This window comes from Epinephelus fuscoguttatus, linkage group LG1, assembly GCF_011397635.1.
Source record: "Epinephelus fuscoguttatus linkage group LG1, E.fuscoguttatus.final_Chr_v1".
In the NCBI taxonomy this organism is placed as follows: Eukaryota; Metazoa; Chordata; class Actinopteri; order Perciformes; family Serranidae; genus Epinephelus; species Epinephelus fuscoguttatus.
The window spans coordinates 25,719,604-25,743,405 of NC_064752.1; the positions used below are offsets into that span (position 1 = coordinate 25,719,604).

Here is a 23,802-nt window from a genome sequence, read left to right on the forward strand (position 1 = left end):
TGCAGCCTTTATCACGCAACAGCAACAACACACAGTACTTCCTAAACTGAATAAAACTTAATTTCACGTATTTACAAAATCTTACTGGATTATTATACATGTGAGTTTTGACATATTATTAAACAAATTTGTTTTTGTAACTATCCAAACAGAAAAGACAAAGAGGAGATTTAGTCACCTTGGAAAACCATTTATTGAACAAGTTTTTTTTTAACTGCAGCAGCACAAGTTGTCAGAGCTCAGAGAGTCAAGCAAAGTTGAATAGAGTAAATGCCTTTCTTGGCAAAATTGACATAGGTAAAATACAGAATTACAGAACATGTTTCTGGCTTAAAGAATAGCCTGAAAATAACAGCACCAGTATTTAACATTTGTTGCCAGTCTCATTTCTGTCACTGGTATGAAGTATGCTTTTAACTGGTGGTGCATCTCACCTTAACCCACTGCCAGTCATCTAAAACCAAGAATTTAAAAAAGCAAACAAAAACAAATAAAAAAAAACACAACATGAGCTTTAATTCAACAGTTTAAAAACAGGATGGTAATGTCAAACTAAATCCAGTATATCATTTTAAACATGCAGGGTAAGACAGAATTTACTTCAGGAGAAAAGACTTAGGTCCTTTGTTGTTAATTCAACGGACTTCCATTACACAATATGTAACTCAGCCATCCCTCGAGAAAAGAAAACATGGCTATAAAAAATTGTTTTTCCCCCCTAAGCATGGTGAGATCCTGCAGATGAACCATTGTCTGAGGTACTCATTTTCTTTCGTTAGAACGGGAACGACTGAAAAGTAAACAAATAAGTGAGTAAGTGCAAAATGATAATTAAAATTATTTAGCAGTAACATTAGGTCTTAGGTTACAGTATGATGATTATCAATAACACTTAAACTTGCCTCCTTGACCGTGAGATGGATCTTTGGCATTTCTTGTCTCGGGAGAGAGACCGCTGTCTGCCTCTGTCTCTTGAAAGAGACCTGGTTAACCAAAGCAAAAACACAATAAAGATGAATTTTATCATTAATTATCAACAAATCCAGAGTTGAAATAAAAACCGTTACAAGCTTACCTGCTGCGACTGCGGCTTCTCCTCCTATAGTGTAGGTGAAGTAAAAAAAAAAATGAGGCAAAAAATATTTAGTATGTAGAATTCAACCTTCCCATAACTAATGAAACCTTTGGTATTCTTGATCCTGAGAGACATGGATTACTCGTGGAAACGTGGTTACACGTAGTCCCTTGTCTGTTAATAGAAGGATCATCTGCATCCATGAACTGCATCAAGATCAACTCATTAAAAGGAAACTTTGTCCAATGAGCACCAATCATGGAGCCAGATTTCAGAATAGAGGACAAAATCAGGACTCGACATTAAGGCTTGCCTGGGACAAACACCACTAAAAATACATTACAACTTAATTATGACAAGCGCAAAACATCAGATCATCCATCTGCTGCGAGGTGTTAAAATACTGCTTTTAAACACTGGAGGCATACAGCTTGTGCACAATGATCTACAAAAGGTCCAGGATAAAATTAAATTGCTCCATACTGTGGATGTGATCAGAAACAGACTGTGATCATCTTCACTTCTTTTCTCCAATGGATATCACTAAAGGTGGCCTAATGTCGAGCCATGAAATTGCACTCTTATGCCCAATTACACAGTGAACATCCAAATGTAGTTAATTTTTTGCATATAAAAATTGAACACTGAAAGTTAAGTTCCTTGACCACATCTTTTGATGTGTAGATTTTTGCAGCTTTCTCTAAATTACATAACTGCTCTGGGAAAACTGTCAAGCACCTTTTATGGCTAGATTAAGCATACAAACTACAAAGAGCAGGATAAAAGCAACTTACTATTTGGGGGGATTTGGACAAGATAGAAATGACGCAAGGAAGCCAGACTGATGGTGAGGGAAGTCGAATTGCAGAGAGGATTTGCCACATGATGCAAATGTTGGAGATATGAAGTTGCTTGGTGGCTGGTTGGAAGGGGTAGTTGTAGATTTTCCCTGCCTTTTTTGGGGGGAAGGATGGGAAGGGATGTAAGCCAAGGGCTGTTCCCGCTGATACAGCAGTTGTGTGGAGAATAGAGAGAGTAAAGACGCCGATTGGTTGATAATGTGAAGTGGGCCGCTGTCGATTGGGTTAAAGTTGGAGGAAGAAGAGGAGGATGCTGGGAACTGCATGCTCAGGGACCAAAAGGTTGGTGGAACCTGACGACTGGCGGTGCGCCTTGGTCATGTGACAACACCAGCCAAGCTGATTGGGGCTCCCTGGTCAGCAGTCACATGATGCTGAAAGAAGACTAGTTGACTGACTCAGATGGTGAGAAGCGTGGTGGTGACTCTGCAACGGGGTTCAGTTTTATTAATAGATGGCAACTGAACTCAGAAAGAAAACAAAATTTACACCTGCAGAATGTAATTCTAGAAAGTACCTATGAGAATGATTGCTTGATGATGAATTGCAAACTGTGCCTCTTAAGATGTCCCCGTAAAGCAATAGCACTCTGACAGAGCCTGTTTTGTTGCTTGCTTTTTTTAAACAAACATATTGTTATAAGAGTTCATCAATAGTCAAATGCTAACATAAGCTACCTTTGGACAAAAACCCGACAAAACACCTTGAAAACAATGAAATAATGAAGAAAGTTTGTTATAAAGTGTCACTCCTGTAAATTAAGATTTTTTTAAACATATTGAGAAAAGGGAATGACACCGATTAATCAAATCCCAAAGCAGCTGGATCCAAATTTTATCTATTGATGAACTCATTTCGTATGTGTGCTAATAATAATAATAATAATAATAATAATATTATTTTACTATCATGTTTAACAGCACTAAGAGCTCTAACAATAAAATTTAGGTCACAGCAACTACCAATCACCTCCTACTTGGTTTTGGCTTTGGTTTAAGCTTTAATAGGTCTGAGATCTAAAGATATAAGAGATTATTTGCCAGTGTGGGAGGTTGGCAGATTTAAATGACTTTGCCAAATGAACTTATATTTAGATAGAGTAAAAAAATGAATGCTTACAGTGTGTGGGGATTGTAAATCAGCTTTGTCATTCGTGCTTTAGAAAAACACTGCACACAATGAGACTGTATGTAAACAAATAAAGTGACTCATGAGTCAAGTAGGAAATACATACCTGCGTCTGACTGGAGGACTACGTCGCCTAAAATCATCGCGAGGGCGCCTACCCCAGGATGGAGGATGGCCACGACTCCTTGAGCGCTTTTCCCCATTGGATAACTCAACACGCACTCGACAGCCACACATGTTTCTGGCACAAATCATCACATGAGTGGGAAAGTGCCAAAAAAAGTAAAAGAAAATACAGAAAATTTTGATTACAGTGTTAAATTAGTTACCTTCCATCCAGTTCTTTCACAGCATCGGATGCATCTCTGGGATCTTCAAACTCTACAAAAGCAAAGCCTGGGGGATTCCTGGCAACCCAAACACTTCTCAAGGGGCCATAGTACCCAAAAGCAGTTTCCAACTCTGTCTTGTTTCCATTGTTTCCTAGATTTCCAACATAAACCTTGCAGTCAAGGGGAAACTGGTCATTGTGGCCTGAAAAAAGAGAGACACAAACATGGAGGCATATGGTTCAGGTGGTCACTGTCACAATATCTTTCCTTGTTTTGTAATGCCTATGTAAAGCACTTTGTAACTTATGTCTGTAAAAAGCGCTCAACAAATATATATATTTTTTTATTTACACATCCTAATAACTTATTCTGCATCATCTAATAATGTTACTTGTGAAATGCATGTACACAGCTTCTGAGTTTCCTTTCTGCATTTTGTATTGAGATATTTCAAACCACAAAAATCCAGACTGCAACCAAAATTTGAGAGTATGCAAATTAAAGTTTCACAAGGTCACATTCATGCAAGTGCATTATGATCATTTTCATTAGTACCCCTGCTAGCACTTGGTGCCCTATGCATAGCATGTTATATGCATGTACATCATGAAGAACCATGATATTGGATAACTAAGATCTTGGTTTGGGTTGACATTGAAACATAAATGCCAGTGTAACTTTCCCTATGTGCTACACAGACAGGGACAAGCTTTGGCATCAAAGATGATAATAATTCTAAAAAAGGTGTAACCAAATCACGTACTGGTCTGACCGTTGCTAGCAGTGTAAAAGTTAGACTGGAGTCCCGTCACTACTGTCACAGAGGACAGCATTTATAATACCCATCCCTATTTAGAATATGGGAGACTGTACTATATTCATATCATGAGCCCCTAGTGCTTTAAGTGCTCCTCTAAGATGACACTAGTGATGCAGCCAAATGTAATAACTGCATGAAAATGATGCAAGGCATTATTTCTGCACAGCATTTATTGCAGGGATATTTTAGTGTCTCAGATCATGGTAATAATAACCCAGAATCGCCTAATTAATAGCATGTCCATCTCAAGTAAAACCACTTAAAAACTGCACTAAATATACACACAATACAGGGCATAAGCACTGACGGCATGATACTCTCTCATGAACACTTGCAGGACACCTGTCTTGAATTTCTTGCATAATTTGTGTATATAACTGCAGCCTTTCATGATGAATGTTATCTGTTACCAATTCTTTAATTTTAATGTTAATTCTACATTAATTATATTAATGCTCCAAATAGAGTAAGTCAGTCACCCTGTGTTTAATTACACACAGCAAATGCCATATGTTTAATGAGTGTGACTTAGGTGTGATCAGTCATCCAATAACTAAACTAATAATGAAACTGGGTGTGTCAAGCTTTAGGCTTATCACCTCAGCGAAAGAATTTCCCTGGGGAAACACCCTAGTGTTTTGAGCGGGAGCAACAATGAAACATCGAGAAATCAGCAGATTAACAAATGACCGAAACTTACTCATTTCACCAGCTTTAAATATCCACTTGTTAGAGCCTTACAGTCAGATGTGCCTGAAAGGGGAGTCAGTCAGAAAATGTTACAGCCACACAAATGACCTCAGTGTTGGCTACATAAACAATTGTCACAATTCACTGTCCATAAAGGAAATCCTGGTATCTGTGTTCATCTTGACAAGGCATTTCATTCTCCGCCTCTGGGAAAGAGGCCTATTGACTGCTATAAAATTTTCTACATTAAACATTAGCACGCAGATTTGGCCGGGTATTGACTACAACAAATTGGACCACATTATTGATCATATAGCTCTACATAGCAGAGTGCTAACGTTGGCTGCACGTTAACCAGCTAGCGTTAACTTGCAACCAAAAGTATGTTAGCTCATGCGTATCGGCGACCAGGTAATCATTAACCTGTCTTTACATGCTCTTGATTCGTTTAAAACGCAGATTTTCCCGGTAAACATTTCACTAACGTTACACAAACCTCATACTTCCGCGTCTAACTGAGCTTAAGTTGCCAAATATTTATGTTGCAGTGATTCCCAGATCCCCCAAAACAGCCTAGCAAACATTGACGCTAACGTTAGCTTAGTTAGCTAGAACAGCATGTAGCAGCATAGGCTAGCAAATTTTACATTTATCACGACGAAACAGTTAGGAAGAAAAATTCTGAGCCCACCAGCACACCAACGGACGTTACATTATACATTACGTGGATGGACACAAGCAGTTTAATATGTCTAAGACATGTAGCTCACCTTTGTTGTGTCTGCGGTTCGATAGAAACGTTAGCAGCAGATTTCACGGCTCTCAGTCGCTAGGTTAGCTTGTCTGTTGTGAGCAGTCATACGTAGCTATATACACGTAGACGCTACATCACGCGCTACTTCCGGTTCTCTGCCGCTGCCATGTTGGAACAGGTCCCGAACGGTTGGGCTGAAAATAGAAAATGCCAGACCTCAGTGCTGTCATGGGATTTACTAATGATAGAAAAATCAAAACCAAGCCACAGGGAGACACATTTCACAGGTGAGAAATTATTTTACAATAATTCTACTGTCAGGAACGACTTGAGTTTGATATAGCCCATCACAACTGTCTGTTTCAAGTGACTGTCCCGTTACAACTTTAAGCTAACTTATGTCAGGTGAAGAAAATAATAGGATGAACTTCTGTCAGTAAGAAAACGGTTATATTTATCAGTCGGCTATGTCCCTCTAATTTAACCCATACTTTATTGAGTTAAGTCGTCCTTAATTATCTAAATTGTTTGTTTACACCTGTTTCATGACGATCATATTAACGTTACATACAGTCTTTTACATGCCCGAACTGTAACGTTAGCAGGTGCACTGCAGCATGAAACATCAACGTTACAGCAACATATCTGTCCCCATGTATTATGCACTCACATTTTCTTTTAAAATGCGTCAAATATTATATTAAGAACTGCTTAAATTTGGCTGTAGATTAAAGTCTTCCTTATCACGTAAACACAGAATAATAACGTTACACATTAAAATACTTTTTGTTTTTCCTGAGCTTTTGTGGTTGTCTCAATGTGCTCAATTTCACCATGTCCTCTGTACAAAGTAATCAACTTCAAAAATTAAGATAGTCTTCAATTATTTTATAGGCTATGTTAAAACTGTCTGGTATATATATAAAATATAATTAATTATATATCAATCAAGATTCAATACTTTATTGCCAAATCGACATGTTGATAGGAATTTGTTTCAGTGGAGCTTCACACACTGACAAAGAAACACTCACTCAATATGTTACAAAATAAAATAAATACATAAAAATAAGATAAAATCCAGACCATAAAAGGGAATAAATACTAAAATAATAAAATAATGCTAAGGCACCTGTAGAGGGATTGGCAGCATCAAATACAGTATAAAGTGCACAATAAAATGAGTAAAAAAAAAAAAAAATTATATATATATATAGTCATTGCACATAAAATAGTTCAGATTGTGTTGCTTAAAATAATTACTACTCCCTTTTATTAGCCCAGTGTAGCTGCACATTTAGACAAATAAAGGCCTGTCTCAATTAGACTCCTGGTCTTTTTTAATAGAAGTTCTTCAGCTGTATAAAAGCAGGTTGTTTGCTCCCTCTAATTATGTGTCCATTCCTTGATTACCCTGTAAGTTATTCATAGTCCATTAGTCTGTAAGGGTCCCAGTTGTGCCAGTATGCTGGGTGCTGTAATCCTTGAGTGCTGTAACTCTGTCTATCTGATGCTCTGTTTGTCAGAGCTAGATCAAATGAATGATTCTTAATAAATATTTATCTGAAGCCTCTTTTTTTTATACAAGTAATATTCATACTGGTTTAAAGAAACAATTTGATTGTATATCCTTTGCTGAACAACAGTTTTGTATGGAAGGAAAAGGGCCTGTCCCAAATTAAGGCCTGTTGATTTTAGTGATTAGGCAAATGTTATTATATATTATTGTTATGTTATATGATTTGAAGGTTTTTTCACACACACATATTCTTTTCTCATAAAAAAGAGTAACGTAGCTTGAGCATAACTTTCACTTCTGGCCTTTTCCTCCCATGTTTCATGATGTTTATCTGTTTGTCACACATTCCACATTCCAGTTTTGATCTGAGCTATTGTCTTTATAATTAAGCCTGCCAGGCATAATTATAAAGACAATAGCTCAGATCAAAATTATGTAAAAACGGGGCGTCGGTGGCTTGGTGGTGGAGCGGGCACCCCATGTACAAGGCTGTTGCAGTGGTGGCCCGGGTTCGACTCCGGCCTGTGGCCCTTTGCTGCATGTCTCTCTCTCTCTCTGTCCCCTTTTCACACTTCACTGTCCTGTCAATTAAAGGCAAAAAATGCCCATAAAAATATCTAAAAAAAAACAAAAAAAAAAACTATGTAAAAACATATTTGATTTAGTTATAAAAGTTCTGCGTAGAAGGTTAGCGAGCCAAATCTGGATCACTCATAGAGCTAAGGCTAACTTAGCTCAAAGTTCTCTACCCTGTTAGGGCTATAGACCAACATGAACCAGCACACCCAATATTAATGGAGTGCCTGAGACTGGCCAATATGTTTTCTTGGCAGTTAAACAAATCTCTGTTCTCATGTAATGCAATAAAAATGGACTGAATAAACACCTACTCAGCATGAGACTGCAATTCTGAAGCTCAAGGACTTTGAGTCATGCACAAATCAGCTTCAGTTGTATTCCTGAATAGCTGTAGATTAGTGATAGGCTTTGTGAGTGGTACTCATAAAGTTATGAGGCCGAGATGTTGCTGCATAAAAGGAGTGCCGCAGGTACAAAAGATTCAAAGTCAAATTCAGTTTTATTTGCCACATACACCAATGAGCCAAAACATTACAACCACTGGCTGGTGAAGTGATTAACATTGATCATTTTGTTACAGTGCAATGTTCTGCTGGGAAACCTTGGCTTCTGGTCCTGCCACGTGATGTGCCCCACCCACCTAAACACTATTACAGACCAAGCACCCCTCCAGCACTCAACAGCACTCCCCAATGGCAATGCCCCCCCCCCCCCCAGCAGCACAATGCACCATGCCTAAATGCAAAAACTGCTCATGAATGGCCTGAGGAACGTGACAAAGAGCTCAAGGCGTCAACTTGGCCTCCAAATTCATCAGATCCAGATTCAGACTGGATTGTTACAAGATGATTAGTGTTATACTCTTCACACACTGGGGGTTGCACTGTTTTGGCTGGTCAGTGTATGTGTTCACACACAAAAAACAAGAACAACAAAGCTAAACAAGGTGAACAACACTTGACTTCTATAAACACTGATGTAACAGGTTGTTTACAGACATAATGAGGTTGGGTGGATATGAAGTATATAAAGTGGAACAGCATGCTCGGATTATGCTCGACAGATATTCACATTTTTACAGTGTGGACTTAAACTGTAATACGTGTTCTTGTGTCTGGTTGTTGCATGCAAAATTGCATCGTGTATTTTCAGACAGACTTGGTTTGTGCACAGAAGCATGGACAGCACTTTTGAGGAGAAGGGACTTTGAGGAAATGACCATTGAGTTCTCTGCAGCTGTCAGTTCAAGACTGAAGACTTTGACATGACTGGACAGAAAACTCATCTAAAGGAGGGAGTGACCGTGTCACTTCCTGACCATCTTTGGAAAGTTGGTATCATTAAGAAATTGTTTCTATATAAACAATGACAACTTTTCGTGTGATCTTTATCTCTCACATACACATTTGCTTACAAACTATAACTACGTAACTAAGTAAGTAACTAAGTGTTTTCTACTTTATCTCCAGGTGTCCAGTAGATCCAGGTCAAGCGGGACCTAACAAAAAGCTGCTGCAGAGGACCTTCAGGAGTCAGTATTAGTATGCCCTTGACCCAGCTGAAGTTAAAAGACAAGTAACTGAAGCTCAAGAGAAGGTTAATTGTGTCAGGACCTAAGAAATGCCACGGATCGGGAAAGAAGGCACAAGAAGAAGCAAAGTCCCTGCAAGAGGATTTAAAACACAAAAATAGAGAGATACTGCAGCAGAAGCTTGACTTCTACTCTGGTATGTTGAACTGCTCAGCCCCTTCTTTCAACAGATTAAGCAAGTGTAACATTTATAATTTAGTAGTGGTTTAATTGTAGGGTCATTACACAATTTTAGATTGCGGTCTAACCAAAGCTGATGTAATGCAATTGAGCTTTTATCTACATCATTTCATTTCATGCTTTCTAAGTGCCGGACATTTTAACACTGTCATACCAACTCTGTAAAAATACACACACGTTATCTAACAGTTCCACATGCTCAATTTGTCATGTGCTTGCATACACTGTTTTGTACTACTTACTCCAAAAATAGTTTCCTGTAGGGTTCAGATTTCTTTACCGTGTCTTTTTCCCATGTATGTTCAAGTCCAAGCCATATAATGATATTCACTTTAACACTGTTTAACATCATGAGACTAAGGTTTTATACAGCAAGTATTTGCATACTGACATTTTTTCATATTTCAAAGGAATCTGTCTGTGACTGGTTTTGTCATCAACATTGAAGTATGGACCCTGATGGTACCAGAGCTGCTGCGTCCACACATGGCTTCAGCCAGGATCATCTGGAGCTTCGTTTTTCCACCAGGGCCTCATATATGAGCTGATGTGTAAGTGCACCATGTTATTAAGAGAGAAGGCTTAGGTTTTTTTTCTAAATTGAAAAAAACAACTCATAAATTCTTCGTGGATGGAACAACAACCTGGGTGTGGTTCACTACTATAGTGTTTTCCACTGTCTCATGGTCCATTGTCTCATGGTCTCATGGGCAGTCAACATCAGAGCACCGGGTGACACTTGGGACATGTTATACACAGTACCAGCTGAGGTCTCTGACATGGTACCCTTTTCATTTGAGAATATCGCTAGTGTCCATCTATGTCCCAACCCTCTCCTATGGTGATGAACTCTGGGTAGTGACCAAAAGAATGAGATCGCAGATACAAGCAGCCGATATGTGTATCCTCTGTGGGGTGGCTGGGCTCAGCCTTAGAGATAGGGTAAGGAGCACGGACATCCATAGGGAGCTCGGAGTAGAGCCTCTGCTCCTTCAAGTCAAAAGGGGTCAGCTGAGGTGGTTGGGGCATCTGATCAGGATGCCTCCTGGGCGCCTCCCATTGGAGGTGTTCCGTGCACATCCCACTGGTAGGAGGCCCTGGAGTAGACCAGGACACATTAGAGGGATTACATATCTCACCTGGCCTTGAAATGCCTTGGGGTCCCCCAGGAGGAGCTGGAAAATGTTGCTAGGGAGAGGGACGTCTGGGGTGCTTTGCTTGGCCTGCTGCCCCCGCGACTGGCCCTGGTTAAGCGGATGAAAATGGCTAGTGTGATGTCAGTCCTCAGCTACCTGCAGGGCTGGGTATTGTTTAAAAGATTACAAATACCAATACTAGAACCCTTAAATTTATATTCTAACCAATTTGAAATAGGTCCTCCACTATTCATGCATTTATTTTAATTAGATACAGGTGTTTAGAAAAGTCATACTTTGAAAAGTTCTGAAGGTGTCTCAACACGCTGAACTGCCAACTCTGTCAAATACTCCACACTCAAATTTACAAGATCAACCGGATCAAAAGATTTCCAAAAGATCAAGATTGCACGTGAAATATTATCCCAAACCTTCTGTTTAAAATAGTGGGTGGTCTAAATTTTTTTATTAATATGCCCTTATGCTGTCGTTAAACTTCCAAACTCTCCAACTTGTAATAGTCAAGCTCATATATGTTGGCCCCTTCTGTTTACACAGAACTGTTCTTCTCACTAATGTTTTTCACGTTTTCAGTATCACATACAGAAACAAAACATTATATTTGAAAATCGGTTAAACAACAACTTCTGCTTGTAAAACAGTGATGTAACTGTGACAGGCTCCTGTAGTCAAAGGAGGATTTTACAGAGAGATACAGTGTAACTGTCTCCGAACATGACCACAGTACAGCAATGAATGAAGCATCATCTGATCTTATATGCTTGTCATGTTACAAGTCAGATAGATATGACATTGTTACTCTAGCCAATTACAACATAACTATTGATGGTATTTCCATATTTGACAAAAAAAATCAACAATACCTTAGAGCATTAATGTCTATTAGATAAATATAAATATAAATGGACAGAGTGAGCCCTTGATGGCAGAACATGAAATACTGTGTTTACTCTCCCCTACAAATATGTGGTGCCTGAATCAAAGAGCTGTTATTTTAAATCCTACACTAGTGTCACCTGATTAATTGCAATATTTATAAGTACATTCCTAATATAAATGACAAATGCTCTTTGTGTAAACACATGGGGGAAACGCTTTGTTTATTCAGTGTGTACATGTGACAGCTGAGTTTCAGTTGCATCTTAAAACATATTTTGGTAGGGAAATTTTATTTAAAGAACATGATTGGCTATTAATATCCAACAATCATGATTTCTCAAGCAATGACCTGATATGTCATTAATTTGCTGATTATTTTAGCCAAATTGAACATAAATAAAATGAAATTCATCATGAAATTACCATCTTATGTTACATTTAAACAAACAGATTGAAGTATACATCTTCAAACTCTATCACATTTAAAAACTTGTAAGAATAAAATTAAACTAAATTATTAATTTAAGCAAAGTCATCAATATTATTGCTGATTAAGTAAACCTCTATTGTTCAAACTAGTGTTTTTGTCTTTACTGTACTATTTATATTCCCTCAAATCCCTTGTTTGCCCACAGTTGCCTTTCTTTTTTGTGTGTATTGGTGAATAACAAACCAGTGTTGGATGCACATACTGCCATCTACTGTACTGGAGGAGACACACAATACAGTAAATACAGAGTATCTTAAGAGAAGAGAAGCTTTATTGATTCATAGAGGGGAAATTCATATGTTGCAGCAGTGCAAAGACAGAAATAAGAACAGGTTAACTGAGAATTCAACAACAGAATAAACAAAAATAAGAATAAGAATAAACAAAAAAAGAGGTATATATTAATTGTAGAAGAAGTAAAACTATACAAGAGCAATTAAAGAAAATGTTAGGAGGTAAGTGAAGACTTAAAGTCAGCCCTAAAACATACAATTTTAACCAGACATTCTTTGAGAAAACAGATTGATCCTTTCCAAAAAAAAAACCATGTTTTCTAATTCTTCCAAACGGGTGCACAACATTACCCTCTGAACATCAGAACAACTTCCCTAACAACCTCTTTTAAACTGTGCTTAGCATTTATTATAAAGACAAACTATTTAGTCATCCTGCAGTAATAGTGAATCAACAACCCACTACATAACTGTTGAGGTTACAACACAAATAAAGAAAATCCAGGCTAATTTACATGCTGAAGAGTAGGCCTTTAGTCTGCTCTGCTCCTGCACAAGCTTTCATAATCCTTCAGCCAACATCATCTCTGTCCTCCTCACAGTGAGCCACTTTAACTGTGCAGGCACATTTTCTCCTGTTACCGTCACCAGAACCATTCACTACATTCTGTGGAGAGATAAGTAGGTAGAGAGAGTGCTTAATTAAACCTGATGGGAAATTTCAGGATTACAGCAGCTAAGTCAGAAAAGATAAAAGCAAAAAAAAAGCCTTAAATCACAAACAACCAGTAGAATAAAGTAAAGTTTTGGACAGAAACTGATCTAAAAGCGGTAGGAGTACACACTTTATGTATGTATTAAATGAACACTGTGCAACAGTAGTGCTACAGTAACACACTACATGAGCGCAAGTCGACAATAATATGCTATAAACAGTCATGCTGTGTTCCTGTGCCTTTCTCTGTCCTCTCATTGACAACTTTTATTTCATGCACTGGTGCATGGAACTTTTAAAATGACCTGCACTACTATTGTTTTACAGCACCATTTGTAATATTAGTTCTTTTTTCTCTGCACTTCCGCCATAGCCCGGCCAGATAAACCACTGCAACATTTTTTTTCTAAGTTCAACTGCAAGGAAATCTTCAGTATGTTGTAATGTAAGTCTAGCTGACCTCCCATTTAATTTTCTCAAAAACTGTACAGTAAAGTAACTTCATATTTGACATAGTTGTAGTCAGGGTCATCCTGAACAGGATTACACTGAAAATGTTAACAAACCTCTGAAAGAAAATACATTTAATTTGTGAGAGTAAAAAAATGAGGACATTTTCAATGTGTTACTGTGTCATTATAACAAACTTTCCCTCTACACTAATGTGCAATGAAGCAGAAATCCACTGCATTTCGCAAACCTATTATGAAAACGTTTATTGTATTAGGACTTCCTTGGTGACGCCACATATTCAACAAGCCTCATTTAATATATGATGTGTAATAAATTATTTCTTTAACGTGCATCTTTCGATGTCCTTTTTTGCCACGCCAAGGACCTCTACCATAATAGCATGAATAGATGCGCATCAAAATCCAAGCAGTGGTTGGCTTGACTGGTAGTGTCATGATCAGTGCAAGAGAGTTGGCAATCCTGCACAACATGTTTTGTACCAAGTTGCGTGCACCACTGAATGTAGAGTTGAGAATTTTGGGAAATTTTACATGCCCTACCATGCATATGTAAGTCGTAATTCAAGCCTTGATGGTACTTTATACTCCACTAGATTAAAAGTTTACATTAAAAACATTATCAGTACGTGAAAAACAATAAATCCTTTAACAAAAAAATCAGAGGTTGCGTTCCTTTTTGTCCTGCGCCTCACCCCTTACAAAAAGCTGTCTAATGTTTCAGATGTCTATTAGATGTTAAGCAGTTCCACCAAAGAGATTCTCCATATAAACTTCTCACATTGTTTCACTGAAATAAGTATTTTAGGCCTAAAGAGGTAAAACTAAGCTTAAAATATAGAAATGTCTGAAAAATGAATTCAAATTTGTTGCAGTCAGAAATGTGTTTTTCTTCTTTCTCACCACATTAATGATCTCACGACCCCCCAGATTTATCTTGTGACCCTTTGTGAAGGACCTCACCCCTTGTTTAATACTATAATAACTGTATATAAAGTATTCAAATGTAGTTCCAACCTTATTATTGATAGTTTAATATTTATCATAGTCAAGTCACAATTGGCTGATTCTCTGCGAAACAAATATTACTTTTAACAGCTGAAGTAAATGAAGCTTATAATGCGTCCACTTTTACCTTTACTTGTGATGGAGTATTTTTGTGTTTGTACTTTTACTCGAGTTAAGGATCCGAGTTCTTCCACATCTGACAAGAGGAATAAAATATTTTCAATTATTGAGATGTGACTGCAAATATCCAGGCAGCCCAAATAGCGAGTCTGAGAAAAATCCCTGTCATATTTATGTCATGTTTTCTTCAAATGCATCGCCCGTACAGATGCAGACAGTATATCATTTAGCTGTCATGTTTCATGTTGACAGGAAACATAAACTGTATTCATGCACTTTAGCAGTTACTGCCTGCTATGTAGTGATTACTGTGCAGGGAACGTAAGTAAATCAACAGAGCCGGACCGTTATTGCTCAAGAGGAGAAAAACACCACAAACGACCCCTTGTTCATGTTCAGGTGGGTGGTTAGATACTGTATGTGCACTTCCCGTAAGTAGCGTTGAGCAGGGGAAGAGGTGTGAGTAACAGACGTGTTTGTACCTCTCTGACCCTGAACCTGTCACTCGTCACATCGCAGAATGAAACATACGATGAGAGAAAATGCTTATCTTATCTTTATGTGCTCTGTGCTGGAAGTGGAAATCTCTCCCTGTAACTTATGTTATGGTGCTGTATATAAATATAGTCTTTAATCAAACACGTTTCGCGGTCAGTAACAGTGCTACTGACTTTGTTTTGAAGCATCCTCTTTTGTAACCCAAACATATCACATGTCTTGTTTGTGGAAATTATCTTAACAGTGTCACTCTCTTAATATGTTTGGGTAAGGGCTCTACCATTATAAGCACTCAAATTAGTTGCCAAGCAATTACTCAGATGTGTCTCAAGCTTTGGTTAAGGGGTTGTCTGACGTGACAGAATTACAGTGCAATTACTATGTACCCAGCTTCCATGTGACTGATGCCAGATCATTTAAAGAAGAATAATAACCATCATTAGCGCAGGTTAAGGCCTGTGCCAAGACGGAGAGAGTTGTTTCAGTATCAAGTTCAGTTCATTATGTCTCAGTGACAATGATTTTACTTCCTCATCTCTTGGGGTCTCACAAACCCTGAATAACATTAACTTCAAAATCAAATTTCTAATGTCATTAATCTGCAACATGTAGACAAGTATTAAAGTTATAACCCTCCCCATTGCCACAAAATGGGTTTACACTGAGAAGAAGGTGGCAAAATGTGGAAATGGTCAGAAAGCATTGTTAAAAAAAAAGGAAATATGTCATGGTTTATGTGTTATTTAGGCTAACATGAACACCTGCACTCAGTTGCCAGTTTATTAGGTACACCGAGTTAGAACTAATGCGGTCTAATACAACGAACCTGTGATAAACCCTCCCTTCTTGACGGTTATAATATTCAGTTTTTGTTTAAAGTGCAGCTGATTTAAATTAATGATCCTTTGTGTACTGATGATTATACTCTTTTAGCATATATTACAGCTGACCTCTGAAATATCTCATCTGTTCAACATGTTCTGATAAAAGCAGGAAAAATCACTGAGATGAGTCCCTGTTAAAAGTGTTTTCCTAGTTGTTAAAGAGGGTCTCCAAAGGAACATTAGCGTTACGTTCCTCGATAATAATGTTCATTTAGGATCAGAGTATGAACTGACAAAAAGTCGGACAAAACAAAAGGAGCCAAACATCTGGAAGTCCCACATCTCCAGTTATGCATGACAGTAATCCAATGCTCAGGCTTTTAAATAACAAAGCTTGCTCATTAAGGGGACGCACAAAAAAGCCCTTAAAGTTAAAGGCAAATTGTAAATGAATACAGGTCATTTTTATGTCTGACAAAAACCTCCTCAGCTGACCTTTTCAAATGTCTGTGTCGGTGGTGGAATATTACTAAGTGCACTCACTCAAGTACTGTGTAAAATTTTAAGGCACTTGCACTTGAATACTTTTCTGCCGCTTCACATTTTTGCTTTACCCTATTTCAGAAATGTTGATGTTGGGAAATGTTGTTCTTTTTACTCCACTTCATTTCTCTGAATCACAACAGATGGTTAACTTATTAGATACATTTCCTTGTCATATATTAAATTACTCAACCGTATAAAGTTTAAAATTAGGTCCACCTCGACCAGTCATAACAAATTACATGCTTCTTACACTTAATAGTCCAATACTATAATAATATTAATTTACTGTACCACTGTCACAGGCCATTCTGCATGCATGATAATACTTTTACTTTAGTTTAAATAATCTTTGTTGCCTTTCTGAAATTTTAAATATGTGACCTTTCCTTGTAATGCAGCATGTATGTACTATTGTGGCTTAAAATATGTGTATACTTCTTTCACCTCTGTCAGCCTATCTATTTAAAGTAAACTCATCACAACTGATTATTGATGGATATAAAATGAGCCGCAGATCCTGTCAAGACAAACATACAGTTATTTAAAGTTCAAGTTGAAATGGAAAAAAAAGGATCTGCTCAGTTAGTCACCGTTGCACTGTGTTTCTCTTCATGCGCGAGGAATCGTTTATTTAGGGTCCTTGGCAGACACAGCAGTAAAGAACTGTTTCTTCAGGGGGAAAAAGTTCAGGGATAAAAGGGATCACTCAGGAGATTACTCCCATGTACGTAACACGGATGCTTAGAACACAAAGAAAGAGCATTATGTTGCCCGGCTTTATTTTAGTCGCAGCGTGCATGTTTGTGTGAGAGCGAGGGCTTTTCTAACCTCATCCTCACCACTTGTCTTTTGTATCACCAAATGAAGAGTTAAGCTCACTCTGTTGTCTTTGTACATATCCCCCTGCTGCCATAGGATTCTCCTTTTAGCTGTTTAAATGAAACATCTTTTTTTTTTCTCATGCCTCCACTCAGGGCAGTGTTTTTCAATCAGATTAGTACAGCACATTCTGTTCTGTTTCACTTCCTGATGACTGTGCAGCCTGTATCCCTGAATGAACTCAACCGCGTGCTTCTGGTTACACCAAGACACTCACTCAGACAGACGTATTTTCGCAACTGCCTGTCAGATTTTAGTCCTTCATACAATATTTAGTAAATGTGTAAGCCAGTTATCAAGTAGACCTGCTATTTGTGTGTTTATTTTAACATGAAACACACAGCTTTTTAGTGAGTGAGTACTGAGCTCTTACTCAGAGCAGTAAAAAAACTCAACACAAGAATAATAAGTCTGTATAAAGATGTTTATTATACTCCTATGCAACAGGTACAAACTGTTGATTTAACCTTTAGCCTTCCTGTTTCCTACCAGGTTGCTGCTGTCACCACAACAGAAACAAGATGTTCGTGATGTTTCAGGAAGGAAGACAACATCACAGGCCATGTGTCAGTATAGAAATCTATTCATGCATTCCAGTTCAACTCGGGTCAGCTGAGTTCATTTTTGACCTCCACTTGCGCATACAAGACGAGAGGAAGTGCCAGCAAAGCTACTAGGACACCGCAGCACAGAGGAGGGTTCGGGAAAATAAACAAAACTCTGCCTGAGCCGGAGCCCTGATGAGTTTTCATATATCTACGTATTTATTGTTAATGGTTTCAGGTAGGTGGTGGTGCATGGTGAGGGCTGGTTGTCATTAGCTCACAAACACGCAGTCATTCTGCGTCTGTACTATTTTCTCTAGCAACATGAATAAAATGTTCTAATACGAGAGTGCGTGAAACCTACTTTCTCCCTGACTGCTCAGAAGATTACTCAGCCGGTTGATAACATCCCTGTGGGTTTGCACAATCAGGTTCACTTGTGTTATGTCACCTTTATAATTAACGGGATCATCATGTTCCCTTCAATAGCTGCCTGGCTGTCTGCCAGCAGAGCGGTCAGACAGTGTCCTCCTCACCACCTCTGACTGCAGGATTCACTCACCAGAAACCTGCAATAAAGTTTTAACTATCTGAGCACCACAGTTCAAGCAATTAGGGGGTTCTCACATCAAGAGTCTGCGACAGATTTTTAAAGTTTTTTTTTTTTAACGTTTTAATGCTGAACATAAATAGAAGCAGCAGCCATAAAACATGCTGTAGTGCAAACTTCCTATGCTGACATAATAATATACTGGTGTCCTCAGACCACAAACGCACAGAGGCAAGGCCATAAAAATCCTCTATGACTTTTATAGGAAATTCGTCTGCTCTCGCACCTCCCCCGAAATGTATACGTCTGGTTTCAGTGAAAGTCTGACTTCACCAAAGACATTCTTTACATGATTTTTCATTTTCAAACATATTGTGTTCTTTATTTAAACAGATAATTAAGCAGATTTTTCATATTTCTACTGACAGGGCTCATTGAAAACAGGATAATGTGCATCTATGCTGTTTTTTTTTTCCTTCCTCGAAACTGTTGAAACAGTAACTCCCACAATTATGTCTTCCTCTATGCCTCTATGCCTCTATTGTCTCTGTGAATTCTTTTCTCCTTGTGATGACTACAACGGCTTGTATTGACAGCCCTCTGGTCCAAGGTGTGTTGATCAAAGAATCACCTTGTGACCAGAGTTAACAACCCTCAGATTATAGTTTTAATTTTAAAATATAAATATCACAAACCTGCCGTGTGGATCTAAACCTGCTAAAGTCCAAAATGTTCTGACAATATTGATGACTTTAGCAGGAACTGTCAACTGTGGTACAAAAAAGACACATTTGTCATAAGCAGTCAAGTGAGAACATGTTAGTTAGAAAGGAGATAAACATATTTAAGTGCTGAACCTAAATACAACTGTGGTTCTTGAAAATTTCCATTATATTTCAGATATGCTATACTTTCTTTCAAACGTTTCTTTCAAAACAAGAGCTTATAGAATATGATGTATTATATCTCCCAACATTACATAAAGTAATTACAACACCTGGACCAGGTTTATAACTTTAAGTTGTCATTTAACACGGGGACTATACTTTTTCTTCACAGTGCATACTTTTACTTTGATATTTAGTTGTATTTTAGTGCTAGGTCTAATTCTTGTTTTATGAGTCACAAAGGGACATTAAGCTATAGTAACATGTTAGGTTGGAAATAACATTTTTTTTTTTTTTATTTAAGTTAAGTTCTGACATGCTGTCTCTTTACTCAAGTATTAACATGTACAAGTACATTCACTTGACATTTTAGGGGAAATTATTGTAGGCTATATTTTACAGGAAGAAAAGCTTTCCAACTCTCTTTACATATTAAGATTTGACTTGCAAAACAAGAGCTCAAAAACATAATGCAATGTACTGTGTCTCAACATTACAAGAAATAATTGCGCATAAGATTTGGACCAGATTTCTTACTTAACCTTATCATTCAACACTTTGACAGTAAGTACTTAATCTCTCAGTATTTATTACAGTATTTGTGAGATTTGACTTGATAAACAAAAGCACATCAAATATGATGCATTACACTTCTCCAGAAATACTTTTGGTTTCAACACTACTTTGAATTTTACTGTTAGGTCTAATACCTTGATTACTTATAAATCAATAACATGATAGGAAGTAATAAAACATACTCAACTTACAGTTTTTACATAGCCTCCTTTACCCAAGCAAGCCTACTTAATTGCAGAGAAATTACTGTATGTTTCTGAAGCTGAAGGCCAACTTAATTCTGTGCAGAATACGACTTGTCAAAATAAGAACTCATTAACAGTATTGGTATTATACATTACAAGACATAATGACACATAATCTCTGGACCAAGTTTAAGTTATCACTTCACAGTTTGACAGGGACTATAGTTAGCAAACAGGTAACCTTTCTGGCATGTTCCCTAAAGGTTCCCCTTAGATTATAGTGGTGCAGCCTTTTAATAAAGTTCTAGGAATATTCTCAGAAGGTTATTTTAGTAAAACCTTTACAGAACCAGAGTGCCTCTCTCAGCAAGCTGTAAACTGTTTAGCATTCCCTCCAGTCCACAGAACAGCACCCCGGCTGTTGACATTTAGGGTTAAATGAATTCTTAAATAATTATCAAAAAGACATACTCTAATAACAAATTTTCCTTTAAGCCCTTCATTTTTCACATTAGTTTACATCTTTGCAAAACCTTTGTTTTATAAGATAAGCGCAAGCTAGCTTGTTTTTGTTGCTGTTAACGTTAGCTAACGCTATTCAACTAGCTAAGCTAATGTTGGCTTATTGATCTTACATCAAAGTTATTTAATGTTATGTCCAAATTAGAATTGTGTATAAGACGTGAAATTTAAAAATATTTTCAACGATAAAGCTGATGTCATGTCTTAGGTTTGGGAACAGTCAGAAATACTAAGTTTATACTACATTGCTTTGTTTTGCTACCTTAAATTACTGAAGGTGTGCTAACGTATTGTGGACATTAGCTTACAGCTAATGTTACATAAATGTCATCAAATGGTCACGTTCAACCTATTGATGTTAGTGAAAGGTGTTTTTGGCTTCACTGGGTTAACTTTGGCAGAGTTACAGTGGTAGTTTAGGTAAATAACATTTTGAGGCGTTAACCTGCCATTTTGGACATTTGGAATAAAATAAAAACCCCACCTTTATCACTTAGCGTTTGCTGGTTTTAAAACTAGGTTACATGTGTGATAACAGTAAATTTGATTAAAAAAGATTTTGATCTGACTAAAATCATTGAATAAACACTAAATTGAAAATGATTTTAAGTGCTGTGGAGATATTCTCATCTAAAGAAAAGGAAAATTAACTACTTAAACTGTCTTTGATAGATGAAATACATACATATGAATTGTTTTGTTTTCATATCAGTTACTCCAGCACCACATATCTAGCACCATCTGGTCATAATGTTGGAGTCTTAATACTGTATTAGTATCATTACACACAAAGCTACCCTTGTGTCCATATTCATTCTGTCTGACTCTGCACATAATGTGAAGTAACTCAAGCCTTTGGCAAGGAGGGCACCAGATAGCCAAATGTCTTTATCAAGAGTCTTGGTGACAACAGATGCTGACAAGTTTACATCTGTGTATCAAAAGCCTGTTGGTGTTTGGTCACCAGATGTCTGAGATATAAATAACTGGTGGATTAAAATTAACTGCTGCTAAATTCATATTACCGGTGAACACTGTTACTAAAGTGTATATCATCCAGAAAGAAATAGAACTGATTTTAGGATAATAATGATTAAATTAGCTGTGCGATCACACATCCAGTTATGACTTTAATGGAGATTTTTTTTTATCAGGCTAATTTTAAAATGAAATATGTTTTAGCCTGACTAAATTTAAGTGCTCTATCAAGTTTTAAACTATTATTTGTTTAGTATAATATATCTACATTGTGGGCAAACAGAATCCTAGCCCTGTCACCACCAGAGAGCGAGGACTGAGCTGTGAACTGATGAAGACATTTGTCACTATAGTCAAAGGTGTGTGTTGTCATCTGTGTAAATAGTAGCATTATTACCAGTCAAAGCATACAAGCCCAAACAGAACCCTCTGAGAACGTCCCTGTCAGGGCAAAACGTCCCCAGAACAGTTTAGCGGTTAGCGGGCCATTGCAACAGCGTTTTCCTACGGTAGTTTGCCGAACACTTTGGTACTGTAAAACTTATTTTTAAAAATCTTGTCCCAATTAAACACTTAGTCCCTTTTACTAGCCTGGTGTGGCTACACATTTTGACAAATAAATGCTTGTGTCAATTAGATGCCTGGTCTGGTTGCCAAGTTGCCGAGTTCTTCGGATGTATAAAACCTGGTTGTTGGCTACCTCAAATTATGTGTCCATTCCTTGATTACCCTGTAAGTTATTCATATTTCTTTAGTCTGTACAGACTATTGTTTTAATAGGACAAAGTGGGGCTGTGTCGGTATGCCGGGTGCCTTAATCTTCTCTCTCCGATGCGCTGTCTGTCGAAGCTAGATCAAATGAATGATTCATAATTGACATATTATCTGAAGCCTAGTTTTTATACAAGTAATATTCTTAGTGGTTTAACAATTTGATTGTGTTTCCTGATGTTTGCTGAGCAACAGTTTTGTGTGAAAGGAATTAAAGGACTGCCCCATATAGACACCTGTTGATTTCAGAGACTTAAGCAAATAATAGCCCTTGAATAGCCCCTGTGAATCAAAGTTTTGCGGTAGTTCTCAGACAGTAGTTCGCAAAACAGGAATGTTCCACGTAGACTATGTAAAGAAGACTGCTTGACCCCTGGAGACAATCCTACAGCTAACGTTCACGCAACTGTTCACTGGGTATCCTTCAACTCAAGCAAGTACAGTTGCCTATGATAAAGCACTTAAGATCACCATGAACTGGCTGACTGACAATCTTCACCGACCTACTGCAACCTACTACTTTAATACTGCTGAGAGGGAAAACTTACCAAGGCTACAAAATCAGTTTAGGTAGGAAGTAACAGGGCTATATTTAGTCAGGTGACAGTTTTGACACACTTTGTGCAAAACAGCTGTAGGCTATATTTTCTTGGCAGACTGAAATTTGACTTGCAAAATAAGACCTCATTGAATATGACACAATAAACTTCCACAAATTATACCTTAAGAAGGTTTATAAGTTATTAGTTCACACATGTATTATACTTTAAAATAAAAATTAGATAATGGCACATGGATAAATTAGGTATAACTATAATTATTGGTGAGAACTTTAACTTTTAATCCTTAAATGTAGTTTACTTTTATTCTGGTCCAAAATTATGACTTGTATTTTTTCATCATAGTGTTGAAACTTTTTATATAAGAGATGTAAATACTTGTTTGAGCACTGAAAACACTGCAGTAATGTAAACACCGGTGTTGACAAATGGTCACAATAAAAGGAAAATTACCACTATATAGTAAGCAGTAGGCATATAATAATGAAAAGCATACAATCATGAGCTTTTGTCGAAATCCCTACCTTCACATAAGTTACAGAAACCTTACAGCAATTGTACATAAAACGCTCAAATCCCCGGTGAACAAAAATACAAAAAGGCGGGGTTTTACCGTCTCCTACAGAAACAGTAATCCGTCTCACCGCGCGTCTTATCAGGCAGTGGGGTGTGCTTTTATTTCGGTGCTTACACATCCCGTCTGTGCGACCAGGGCTCGCCTATTACACAGCAGTGTTGATGATATGTGTTGTCAGCTGAGCAGAGAGGACAGCCTGCTGCGGTACAGGCTGTTCCCGGCCTGGCTCGGCACGGAACGGGTTACAGGTCAGGGTGTCTATTGGAACACAGTGTTCTCATCAGCAGCGGCAGCGGTACAGCTA

General features: G+C 37.7%; 1 protein-coding gene and 2 long non-coding RNA genes across 3 annotated transcripts; 1 reads left to right on the top strand and 2 right to left on the bottom strand.

Annotated features, from left to right (window-relative positions):
* Window positions 1-169: 169 nt before the first annotated feature.
* srsf3a (serine and arginine rich splicing factor 3a) lies at window positions 170-5,761 on the bottom strand. Its single transcript, XM_049585705.1, has 7 exons — window positions 5,676-5,761; window positions 4,916-4,968; window positions 3,393-3,597; window positions 3,170-3,304; window positions 1,076-1,099; window positions 903-983; window positions 170-790 (listed from the first exon to the last, which is right to left on the bottom strand). The coding sequence occupies exons 2-7, from the start codon at window positions 4,917-4,919 to the stop codon at window positions 763-765; spliced, it is 477 nt and encodes a 158-aa protein (XP_049441662.1). The 5' UTR covers window positions 4,920-4,968; window positions 5,676-5,761; the 3' UTR covers window positions 170-762.
* A 39-nt stretch (window positions 5,762-5,800) lies between these two features.
* Window positions 5,801-9,516, top strand: LOC125894392 (uncharacterized). Its single transcript, XR_007450062.1, has 3 exons — window positions 5,801-5,946; window positions 8,910-9,087; window positions 9,227-9,516. It is a non-coding gene; the product is annotated as an uncharacterized LOC125894392 (long non-coding RNA).
* A 2,789-nt stretch (window positions 9,517-12,305) lies between these two features.
* Window positions 12,306-23,753, bottom strand: LOC125894397 (uncharacterized). The gene is made up of 2 exons (XR_007450067.1): window positions 23,446-23,753; window positions 12,306-12,954 (listed from the first exon to the last, which is right to left on the bottom strand). It is a non-coding gene; the product is annotated as an uncharacterized LOC125894397 (long non-coding RNA).
* Window positions 23,754-23,802: the final 49 nt, after the last annotated feature.